This window comes from Hordeum vulgare, chromosome 3H (genome assembly GCF_904849725.1).
Source record: "Hordeum vulgare subsp. vulgare chromosome 3H, MorexV3_pseudomolecules_assembly, whole genome shotgun sequence".
NCBI lineage: Eukaryota > Viridiplantae > Streptophyta > Magnoliopsida > Poales > Poaceae > Hordeum > Hordeum vulgare.
The window spans coordinates 615,555,074-615,567,926 of record NC_058520.1 but is presented as its reverse complement, the minus strand read 5'-3'; the positions used below and the strand labels follow the sequence as shown (position 1 = coordinate 615,567,926).

The following is a 12,853-nucleotide window of genomic DNA, read 5'->3' as shown; positions in this document are numbered from 1 at the left end:
TCAAACTCAGATGATGCGTTGGCGATTGTTGCCATAGTGAAAGAGTAACCGACTTATGAAAATTCAGACTCTAATCAGCAAGAAGAAAATATCAACTCCAACATCGGCGATAGCAACGTAAGTATCTCCATTGCCTATTGCATCTTATTTACTGTGCCTGTGACGGTTGCTTCGGCTGACAGAAGATTTTCAAAGTTGAAGTTATTAAAGAATTATTTGAGGTCAACAATGACTCAAGGGAGGTTAAATGGTTTGGCTACATTATGCATCGAGAAGAAATTATTGGATGATATTGACATCAACCCCATCATAAGTGACTTTGCGTCGAGGAATGTTAAAAGAAAATTTTAAGATAATATGTATAAATTATTTGCTACGCATACTGATTTTGCTAGCATCTAAATGTTCCTGGTAATAATTTATATATACATTTTCAGACAACTATATACTCCCTCCGTTCCTAAATATAAGTCTTTTAAGCGATTTCACTAAGGGTCTACATACGGAGCAAAATGATTGAATATATAATTTAAAGCATGGTCTATATACATCCGTATGTAGTTCACTAGTGAAATCTCTAGAAAGACTTACATTTAGGAACGGAGGGAGTATATGTTTTTTTAGGGAAATTATATCTATTAAAGGCTCCCGATTTTTACTTTGCCCCGGACCCCCGAATTCTCAAGACCGGCCCTGCCAAACCCTAGCCTCCAGAGCTTCTTCCTCCTTCCCCGGCCGCCGCTGACGCCGGCAAGGGCCGCGGTGGCGGCGGGCCCTGCGCCTTAGAGCCAGGGCGGGTGATGCCGCGGAGCCCCAGCGAGGCGGAGGGGCCGTCGCGCGCGGGGAAGACGGGGGCGGCGGTCAGGGCGGCGGACCTGATGAGCGGCGGACGGGGGCGGCGGTCAGGGCGGCGGACCTGATGTGCGGCGGCGTTCGTGGCCCCATGACCGGCCGTGGTCATGTTGGATGGCGGTGGAGGCGCTCCATCCGGCGAGGGCAGTGGCTGTGCGCAAGGGCGGTCATCGAGGGCTGCGGATCTGGCGTTTCCTGTCCAGATCCGTCCCGGCTTGGACTTTTTCGGCCGGTGGCGCGAGGAGGATCGGTGTGGGGCGGCTGGAGGCCCCTGCTGGCATGCCGACGACAGTCTTCGTCTACATGACGTGCCTCCCTAGGTTCCATCCAGCCACGAGATCGGGGGGTCGCGACTTCCGGTGAAAACCGCGCCGACCTCGGTCATGGCGGCGTCTAGGACGTCGTTACCAGCCCATGGCATCGTTGTTGCAGGTCGTGGCACCACACTCGTGATGCTCCGAGGGAAACCTTAGATCTGGATCTACCGGTCGGACAATGATGGCATCTTCGATGTCGTTTCCCTCCTGAGGGCATCGTTTTGGAGTACGTGCTGGGTGGACGGGACAAGAGGAGGAGTGGTGTTTGATCTACCGTGAGCCATACGGTGTAGCCCGGTGGCATGGCGCTGCGGTGGTTCGTTGACAGGCATGTGTAGGCGGATATGTGCAGGACGGTGGCGCTGTCTGGCACCGTGGTGGCGTGGACGGCAGACCTCGCAAGGATGATGCGTTTGTTCTAGCTCTGGAGAGGGTACGGTGGTAGATGGTGGAGGCGACCTCTGCGCCGGACCAGTTTGGGATCCAGTCTCAGTGGTGGCTGGGCTGGAGCATCAGACTATAGATGTTAGGATTTGGTGCGATATCTGTTTGGTATTTGACCCGGATATTCAGCACACCTTCATCAAGGAATAGGAGTAGCAACATGTGTTGTCTAGATGGTGGATTCAGGCTAACTGATGTATTACTTTGTATGGTCTTTGTGAATAATTAATAAAATGGATGTATGCATCGTCTAGATGCAGAGGCCGGGGGTATATCCTCCTTTTCTAAAAAAAAAATTGATGGAAAATGTGTGCTCGTGCAGGCGTACCAAACACACATGTATTTGGGTGAAATACTCAGTAGTGAGCTTGGCATGGTCATATGATGATATGTGTAGCACCACAGATAAAGTGCAATCTTGACACTTTTGCATGCATTTGTGATGTGATTAGGCCCAGAGAATATATTTCTTTGCTGTATGATGAGAATATGCTGGACCACACCACATGCAACGGAGAGTACCTCCTACAAACCATATAAAGCACTAATATAAAGCACAACATGCCAATGTCAGATATTAGCACAAATACAGTATGGACCAGCAGGCTGGGAATATCTTGCTTTGCTTGATGATGGAGTGAACTTCTTTATTCGGCACGTCCAACACGACTAGCTACAAGAATAGCATGCAGTGCACTACACAAATTAACAAGTGCATCTTGCTGGAACACCAATGGCTTCCATGGATCCACTGCTGCTGGCAGCCGCGTTCTCGGGTTCCCCGGCAGCACTGCGCGTTCTTCTCGACGGGGAAGGCTCACCAGTGGACGTGAGGGCAGACAGGGTGCCAACTCCGGCATTCCTGACGTTGCTGAAGCATGGCGGCGCTGAAGAGGAGGACGCTGCCGTCGACATTGCGTCGCTGCAAGCTTTCAATACAGTACTGTCGCCCTCGCTCCTAGAGGGCGTCACCGCCGAGGGGAACACCGCGCTGCATGTGGTGGCCACCAACGGAGACTGCGCCAGATACCTGCAAAGCGCCACCTTCATCTGCAGAAAGGCCAGGCACCTCCTCCACAAGGCCAACAGCAATGGCGACACACCCCTCCACTGCGCCGCCAGGGCCGGGAGACCATTCATGGTCTCCCGCCTCATCGACCTAGCTAAATCCGGCGATGTTGACGACGAAACTGCCGCGGGAGAGAGGCTCACCAAGTTCCTGAGAAGGGAGAACGGGTGCAGCGAGACGGCCTTGCACGAGGCTGTCCGCATTGAGAGTAATTATATTGTTGAGCTGCTAATGGCGGCGGACTCGGAGCTGGCTTGCTTTCCGAGCCACGACGGCGCTTCGCCATTGTACCTCGCCGTCCTGCATGACCGGGTCGACATTGCACAGACGCTGTACCAGAAGAGCGGTGGGTGTCTCTCCTACTTTGGACCGGATGGACAAAATGCCTTGCATGCTGCTGCTCTTCGTAGCCAAGGTAACATATCTTAGTAATTCCTCTGTATTTAGATTTTATTTCAGAAAACATCGATCGCCATCTCTGTATTTCTGTACATTTGTTAAATCTATCCCTGAATAATTACATTAGTGGGCAAATGTTCTCCACAAAGGATTGATTCTTTTCTTAGCCTAGAAATTCTCTGTACTGCAACATGGCAAATCCTTGAAACGGCTGGCAATTTCTTTTGATGTAGTATGCCAATTCTTTCTGCTATAACATGACAATTGTGTCTTCTTAACATTAAAACATATCTATGTTATAGCATGACAAAAATGTATGTTATAGCATGACAATCTCTATAATATTTCCTGTGAGCGTCTTTTGAGCGAATGCTCTCGAATGAGCCTCCTAGAATGAATGATTATGTGTGCCGCAACACAAGGGAGGACACGGTCTCTCCTCATTAGAGTCCAACAATTAACTTGTTGGTCCGTTATTTATCGGTCTAGTAACATTGTGACCTTTATAATGGTTAGGCAGAAAAAGAATACTGAAATGAATTTTTCTTCTAAATAAAAATAGAAAAAACGATCTTAAGGCTAAAACCATTTTATTATGTTCCTAGTGCATAGACGAGTACTCTACAATTTTTGTTAGGAAATATTTAGTGTAATGTGTGGATAAAAAAGGTCGATCTGAACGAAAAGATTAAATCACAGGCGACATTGCCGCTACCGTGCAACTATCATAGATCTTAAATGCTCGCATCATTTGCGTGGCGCCAGACATCCCGGGAGATCGTGACGTATCGTTGAGGATCGCACCATTTCTTCTTTATCCATTACTGCAAAATTCTCTGCCACGATTTGGTTCCTCCCATGATTTAGTATGTGATCTAAATAAATACAGTGTAATACACGATGGTATATATTATGAGTTGCAAACTAGAGGTTTGACATTGGAGATTGGACAGGCTTAACAGAAGTTCGACATATAAAACCATAGTACCGGTTAAGGGGGCTAACCCACAAAGCTTTTTGTTTCTAAAAAACACAAATACAGACGTAGACGCTCACATACATGCGCACATGCATTCATCCCTATGTGTGCACACACTTCCTATCGTTATCAGCAACTCTGAGAGATCAAACCAGCAGATCATGAGATTGATAAACTCGTGACAGACGTTTCACAGTTGACGGGCAAGACACACTGCTGAAAGAATAGCGCTGGAGAACCTGAAATAAGTCAAGAAAATATACAAGCACCCGTGCCAAATTTAGAACTTGAAGCCACGTAGATTGGTTCGACCATAAGGAACGTAACCGTCTAAGTTATTGTCAGTTCTCAATCGAGAAAGTGGTTAGTTCGAATTGTTCCATTGTAAGAAGATGGTAGACTTTGCACACTGTCCAAAGGAAGCCAAAGAAGCAGTCCATGAGTTAGCTACTTCGTTTTCTAAATCTAAAATTTCTTTTATTTGTGTAAAAAAACCACCCACTCCTTTATTTTAAGAAAATTCTTCTATCCAATCAATTCGCAAGAAAACTTGTATTATATTTTTGTGAACACAGTACTGACGCAAGCGCTCATATATGCGCATATACTCATCCCTATGAACGTACACACACATCCTACCCCTATGAGCACCTCCGAAAGACTGATCCGACATATCATCCTAATATTTACGAAGTCACCGTATACGCCTATTCAGGAATAATGCGAGCACCAAAACTTGAATCCTGATGGGTTAAAAATGCCATTGTCCCTCTAACCATTCAATCATAGGTTGGTTCACGTGCTATTAGAGAGAGAATACAATAATGGATTTGCTTGCTTTATAATTTAGCGACAAACTGACTAGCTTTATCTTCTTTTCTAGTTTCCACGCTTTACTTTACTCTAACAATCATGAAGCATCTGAATTAATTAATCTGGTTTTCCATATAGACATCATGATTAACAAGAAAGTGTGATTGCACGGGCTTTTAATTAGCACATGCGACACTGAGATCATAGTAGGATAAAATTAATATTACCTTGCTAAAAGGACACTGAAAGAGAGATGCACTTTGTTTTGAACACAATGCAGTCGAAGTTGTTCATATACACAAATTATACTCTCAGCCTGTAAACGCACGCACACACACTCTAGTTTTATGAGTATTTTCGAGAGACTAAACCAGCACATCATCTAGTGATTGATAAAGTCATCACGGATGCCTTCATAGTCGACGGAAACATCTCCTCACATTGCCGGAAGGCCTAGAATAAATTCAGAAAATGCAAGCACCAATGTCAAGTGTGGGACTTGAGTTGCACTTTAATAGAAGTATATGTGATATGTTCCTTGTTAAGGTTTGTTGCCATGGATCCATAGGTAGAATATTGAGTGAATTTCACTTTTTACCCTATAGTATTATATTCGTGACACATATTGCCCCATTTAGAGGGGCCGTATGCATTGTGCTGATGCAGAGGCCGGAGGTACTCCTTCTTTTCTAATTTTTTTTACCCCATTTAGTGAAACTTTTATCAAATATCAGGCATTATCTCACACCTTGCCTGATGAACACGCATCAGAAAATGAGTGGCTAAAGCATCCAAAAGGGGTATTCTAGAGGATCTTCCACTCGATGGGGTAATTAGTGTCATAAATGTATAAGTACAGGGTAAGAAAGTAGAATTCACTCTAGAATATATAACTCTTTGACATGCTAGTAACCCCTTCGTCCAAATATACACAAGCCCCCTTAACATTTGAGTCTAATTTTACTCATAAATTTGACTAACAAATGATGACAAAGCGCCTGAGTATGATTAAGAAGGATACACCCGTCCCAACAGGCACGAAGTGGACCATGTCAATGACATGGAGTTACCGGCGTGCATCATCTCCTTGGAGTCCAAGATATTTATTTGGTAGGTCTTGTGTAAATCGAATAGAACTCTTCCATGTAAACCGACATGGGTCCATGTAACTCTACCTTCATTTGCCTATATTAGGCGTGATAGGGGGCCCCCAATTGGTATGAGATAATCTGATAACACACGTGACGTGCATACGGAAAAACCCTAACTCTCACATGAGGCAACCATCAATAGAAACTACAACGGTAGGAAGTAAGCTATTACCAGTCGTAGAGGGTCTCGACTTGGGTAAATCATTGTCTTGTGTGTATCAATCCAGATGTTCTATATGTACGCCACACCATATTAGCTATTGCCCGATCACTACACCCACATTAACAAAAAATATGTTGTATGGCACAAAGGGCATACTATTCGAAAGAGGTTTCGAATGATATAGATTTTGGTCAATGAATAATAATCCCTCCCTTTGGGTATGTAAGCCTCCCCCCTCGTATTTTGGGTGAAATTTTGGTCGTGTATTTGATCACTCAAAAATGAATTATTTGTAATAAAATATATCATCATAAACTTCTTTTGTATAGAAATCTAATAGTGTACTTTTTGTAGCCTATATGTTACATTTCGGTAGTCAACTTCATGTTCAAGATTTGAAAAAACATGAGAGGGCTTTCAATATCGGAATGGAAAAAGTACAACATTACATAATGAACCTTCACTGAACTTGGTACCAAAAATGACATATTTTGTCATGCCATTATTGATGGCCGGTAAAGCAATAGTGCCACACCTGATACGCCAACTTGACACTCTGTTTTTTTTTTTGAACAGACACTCTAGTTGTTGGTGACAAGGCAACATTGTGTATTCATACCTAAAAAGTATTTGTTTTGTGACGACATTGATGGCGGCATGAAAAAAAGGCCATACAAAATTGGACTTACCTCTGGGTTGTGGCTTGTTACCTAACTACAAATATTCGTGGGTCGTTGCTTGTCAAATAAGTCCATTTCCAACGCAAACATGTTATATATATAGTGTCAGATTGTTATATCAAAGAAGAAAAATATGTGGAGCACATCCTAACCAAACAATATAAATTTCCTAGATAATTGTTCATGTCGACATGTCCAATGTTATTATTATTATTTAGATAATAATATTGTGTTGACTTATGATTTTAGGGGTCACTCTATTATGTAAGAAGTTTTATTTTGTAAATGTATTGTTACGAGATATACATCTAATATGAAAATTTCAAATTTTGATGTCTTTAAATCATTGTGATTTCAATTGATATTCAAATACATGGATACACATATTATACAATATCATATAGTTATGTTCAAGAAGAAAATAACCGGAGCAGATTCTAACCAAACAATATAAGGGGATTTCCAAGATAATTGTGCATGTTGACATGACTTATGTGATTATTATTAGTTAGATAATAATATTGTGTTGAATTATATTATGAGTACCCACACAACGTGCTACTTCTTTCAATTTTGGCATATATGTTTTTCTGAAAACATATATTTGAACATCGAAGTAGTAAATGTTCAGTAACACCATCTAAAATTTGCTAGGTTACATAGAACTACAATTCTTTATGTTATATGGTTGGATTAAAATTGTGAAATGGAATAATTGCAACATAATCCTTCGTGTCAGCTAATGAACTATGGTAGTTCACATGGCAAGTCCTAGTTTAAAAACCTTGACAACTTGCCATGTCGACCATCGAATAGTGATAAACTAATTATCCATAAGAAGTTTGACATTGGTTTGATACTTTGGTGTTATATTTGTTTGCAAAAATTAAGGACACAAATAATGTTAAGTGGTCATTACTTGTCATCTTTGGCAGCCATGACAGAAATGCTATTGGAATGGAACATTGGACTTACTGCACAAAAGGACCGAAAAGGGAGAACGCCCCTTCACTTTGCAACCTCAATTGTACACACAAGAGGTGTACACTTCTGGATTTTCCGTCCTTGGTACACATGGCTTCATGGTTTTTGGCATTCAAGCATGCCATTCTATCCGGTGCTTCAATTTATCCTCCACCCTTGGTTCCCATGGAATCATAGTATTTGGAAATCAAGCACACCATTTGAACTAGTGTTGCAAGCTAACTCAACTCAGATGTATCAATCAGATGATCAAGGAATATTCCCTATACACATTGCAGCTTCCACAGGTGTGAACAAGGCCATTGTCAAATTTTTAGAGAAGTGCCACAACATTGCCGGTGTGCGTGACATCAAGGGAAGAACTTTCCTCCACATTGCCGTGGAAAAAAAGAAATGGAACATAGCTGCACTTGCTTGCAAAACCCCATCGCTGTCATGGATTTTGAATATGCAAGACGATGAAGGAAACACTGCACTACACCTAAGTGTACAACTTGGGCATCAGGATATTTTTTGTTTGCTCTTGGCGAATAATAAAGTGCGGTTAAATCTAACAAATAAAAAGGGGGAAACTCCTCTAGATATATCGCAAAGTAATATTCATGCAGGATGTTTTTATACATGGGTAATATACTTTCTTTCCTTTCAGTCCAAGCTTAATTTTCTCCCCCAAAGGCAAATGAAATAATATTACTTCCTATGTCTCACATAAATTTCATATTTTCTTTGGCAGAACCCCAGATTTGTGATGAATGCTGCTTTAATATATTGTTGCGCTAAACTTGGCAATCACCCATTGGATTGCTTTAAAGAACAATACATTCGAGTAGAGGATGAAGAGAAAGAATCAAAGAAACTGACAGCTTCAACTCAAACATTGGGCATTGGGTCAGTGCTAATTGCGACCGTGGCGTTTAGTGCAAATTTCACGCTACCAGGGGATTACAGTGGGAATGGCATGCCAAATCTGTCTGGGAGGTATGTTTTTGATGCATTCATTGTGGCCAACTCTCTTGCGTTCATGTGCTCTGGTTTGGCCACCATCAACCTCATGTACGCAGGGACATCTATCGTCGATGTGCCTTTGCGTGGTAAACACTTACAAATAGCTGTAGCCTTTGCAGTTTGCTCGGTCACAAGCTTGTCTACAGCTTTTGTATTAGGCCTATATGTGGTCTTGGACCCATTTGCTCATATGACTTCCACTATAGTGTCTGTGGTAGCTTCTTTTGTGTGTCTGTGTGGATACATAGACCCCTTGCGAGGGCAGGCTGTAGCAAGAGCCTTATTTCATAGAATGGGATACCCAGCACTGGCAATATCCGCACGCATTCTCATCACACAGACAATGATGGTGTTTTGGCCCATGATTGCGAGCTTCGCTTGGGCAGCAATTTCAGGAAAAGATCGTCACAAGAAAAAAGCCTGAACATGTGGTGGCATATGAGAGGAGGTAGTATCAGTTCACTAGTTGGCAATCTTCAACTTGTGTGTCATTTCTCCAAAATAATGTACCATCATTTTTGTTTACTTGTCAACCAGTTCTTGAGTGTGTCAACAGTTTGGTTGTATTTTGTACTTCTCAACGTTTGTTCTAGTGGATTTTGTTCCTGAAGAAACCATGAGTAAACTACTTTCATTGCAATGTGTTGCAGTTATTCTAATTGATTCTATATACAAGTTTCGGCAACATTTATGTAGAAAAAAAGCTTGTTGTTTCCTTTCCTCCTATAGTTACTTTCAACATATAAGTGTTATTTATTTGCCTATATATTTCGTTTCAACAATCATGCTATCACATGAGCCTATTCAGAATGTAGAACCTGAATGCATTCGAATAGTGGACAGTGATTATGATCTGAGAGATGTTGTATGAACATCATGTTAACGATGTTGTAGATAAGAAAGTAAAGGGGAAAGGCACTACATCCAGACGATGAAACAATTAAGCAAATGTTCAGGTCATTCAAAGATGATGACATGCACTGTCCAAATTTCCATGTTGCACAATCATTGCAATATGTTGATACAATAAAAGTATTGACAAAATGAACAAAATTTGTTCATATGACCGGCCTTTAGAAGGTTATTGATCATTGGAGGTCTTCTAAGTCGTAGATGACAAGATTATGTATCTGCTGGTGTTTGAAATAAAATAGGCATGGCCTCTGATATCATAGATGACAAGATTATGCACGTGCTTGCACTAAGAAAATGTAAACAAAGTGGCGAAAATGGCTAGAAGCAGTCGTCTAACAAATTTAATTAGTGATCTGATTAATTCTTACCTTGTCTCACATGTAAAAAAGAGGTAAGAGGGACCATGTTCAAATTTGCCATATATAAATGCTTCTCCATTCTCCCGATTAAAAAATGGCATGCATGTGGGTGCATGCTCGAGACGAAAAGAAATTCATTGGAATGCTTCTAGGTCTTAAGGAGGCCTACTTGTGTTTTCATGTAAGGCAAAATGTTTCAATAACTGAGGGTTTCATGGTCGGCTCTACTATTTTCGCGTTCCACCCCAATTTCACAAGTGAATATTTCTGGGTAGAGTTCTATTTAATTCCAAATTAATTCATCACGTGACATTCCAAGGAAATGTGTGTATCGCTTCTCGAACATCAAACAAAATTAGAATGGATAAGAGTAGTCCACGCAAGTAGTCCACACAGAGAAGGACGGCACGGATGACTGGAGAAGATACGTGTTGGCATTCATCCAGATAAATTAAAGGTGAACATGGCCTCACAAGTCTGGTTTGTCTTCAGGTTTGAACAGAAGCACAACACTGTTTGATCTGAGGCGCATACATGTACATGTCCCTGTTATTTCCTTCAGCATTTCAAATGAGAATCAATTTGCACTTGTCGCAGCAGGGGTGGGTGTACCTAATGCACGCCTCCTCCACAATGTCCTTCTGAGATGTTGTGTACATGCACATATATAGAGTTGTGAATACAACAACTAGCTTCACTTGCAGAAATATCATATCGGGGCGGCATCTTCCCCTCCTTTCCTGAGCCTGTCCACCCATATTCCAACGTAGAAACAGTAAACAGTACAGGTTCAAGTCTTCTAAGCCATAAACAAGAAGATTATCTGCGGGGACAAATTTAAGGGAGGGGGGGGGGGGGGGGGGGGGGGGAGGGCGGGAGGCTATTCGGGTGCTGCCGCCCAAAAATAGCAGCCATGATAGCTTCGGCCCCTCCATTAGCAAACTCGCCCCTCTGTGTTAAACCTTTCTATATCCCTATGTGTATGTGCAACCATTCAAAGAAGAAAAGAAACAAGCAAAGCTTGTTAAGTATGATTCAAATTGAGAGGTTTCAATGCAAATAAGCATCCATAGCTCTAGCAAAAGTTAATTAGAGAGAGGGGATCACTACAAGAAATATGCTCATATATGAAGTTTCTTAAGACGTGGTTGATGAATTCTTCATAAATCTATGATGATTTCATTCGAGATTGTCGTAAACCGTTTGAGGGATCAAATCTACATATAAATTACGACGATGTGAGTCAAAAATATCGTAACCGCATAAGATGAGATCGTCATAACTTTTACAACGATTATAAAACTATCGTAACATGTTCTAACTATGTTGACATGTCACTCGTGGGTCCATTCTATGTCACGCGCCAAACCCGCCTACCAAAAATAGATAGAAAGGTCGGAAATGCATACAACTCGGTGATCATACATAAAATGTGGTCTAAGTTGAGTGAAATTTTCAGTGATGCCTTTTTGCACAATATTTTTGATAGCTGGTTCAGAAAATCTACTTGATTTTAGCATTTAGAAACTAGTATTTTAAATCATAGATATTTCCAACCAGTGATAACTGTTCCCATGGATTACCCAACTATATCCAATCTGAACCGTCCACACTCCATAGATCCAACGTCTCTCACTCCAGTCTCAGGAAGCCAACCTAAACCCTAGGAGCCCGTGGCTAACTCTCCTCGCCTGACCCTCCAGAGAACGCGTGCCGTCACCTCTCCCTCTCCCTCTCCCCTCTCGTCGCCAGATCCAACCCCACTCCCGTCGCCAGATCCAACCCCACTACCGTCCCCGTCCACCCCGCCGCCACCACCGCCGCGAATCCCGCCGGCGTCCACCCCCCGCGCGCGTGCTCTGCGCCCCTGTGTCGGCCCGGCGGACTCCAGGACCTCCGGATCGGTGCCCCGCGCGCCTCGCCATGGCGACCAACGCGCTCAAGGCCCAGCTCAATGCGGCAGACCGCTTCCAGTTCTGACACCGGCCGGTGACGGGAGATCGGGCTCGCCAATCTCTCATCGGCTTCCCTCTGTCCCTGCCCAAAGGCGGCTGCGGCGTCAAATCGCGCACCGAGAAGAGCTGATCTGCTCTGCTCGGTGGACGCGGGCATGCGGCAGCGACAACGATGGAGAAGGGAGGGGAGGTAGGCATCGGGTGACCTCCGTGACGCTCTCGATGTTGGGGGAGAAGCCCAACCTGGTTTGCGAGTCTTGCGACATGCTCGGGCAGGCGACACAAACCAAAGACACAAAACAAGCGAAGCGAACCCCCTCTTCCTCCTCATGCCGCCACCCGCCGCCGCCGGCGAAACCCCGAGGAGTCGCGGTGGCTCGCGGCCCTCTCCGAACCCGAGCTCGTCCGTCCTCCACTTCGCTCGTAATCTCTCCTTCCGACCACAGATTTTTCAACCTTCGATGGTTTCGTGCAGGATTTGCTCATCAGCCTAAAGATGCTGGCCGTGAGGCGGGCCGAGACGGCCGGCCTCCCCCACCTCGCCGACGCCTTGGATATGCGCACTGTTAGGAAATAAACCGTGGCGGTGCACCTGGCGCATCGGGCTCGTGTGTGAGCGCACGCCGGGCACGTCGGGTGCATCGGGTACACAGTGTAGGCGTGCGTGTGTAGGCGTGTGTGGTGCACGGGGGTGCCCGGGTGCGCGCGCACCGTACGCGGGGATGTAGGAGGAGGTCGTTGGCGAGCGGGCGCGGTGATCGCGGGAGG

The 12,853-nt window shown here is 43.9% G+C and overlaps 1 protein-coding gene across 1 annotated transcript; it reads left to right on the top strand.

Annotated features, from left to right (window-relative positions):
* The first annotated feature begins 2,346 nt into the window (after nt 1–2,346).
* Nucleotides 2,347–9,387, top strand: LOC123442295 (ankyrin repeat-containing protein At5g02620-like). Its single transcript, XM_045118316.1, has 3 exons — nt 2,347–3,097; nt 6,764–6,786; nt 8,585–9,387. The coding sequence occupies exons 1-3, from the start codon at nt 2,347–2,349 to the stop codon at nt 9,278–9,280; spliced, it is 1,470 nt and encodes a 489-aa protein (XP_044974251.1). The 3' UTR covers nt 9,281–9,387.
* The last annotated feature ends 3,466 nt before the right edge of the window (nt 9,388–12,853 follow it).

Bases quoted from the DNA above. Each gene is read 5' to 3' on its own strand.
- LOC123442295 (XM_045118316.1), top strand. From the start codon at position 2,347: ATGGCTTCCATGGATCCACTGCTGCTGGCAGCCGCGTTCTCGGGTTCC. The intron at 3,098-6,763 runs GTAACATATCTT...TTTTTTGAACAG, and splicing joins TGCTGCTCTTCGTAGCCAAG to ACACTCTAGTTGTTGGTGAC. The intron at 6,787-8,584 runs GCAACATTGTGT...TTTCTTTGGCAG, and splicing joins CTCTAGTTGTTGGTGACAAG to AACCCCAGATTTGTGATGAA.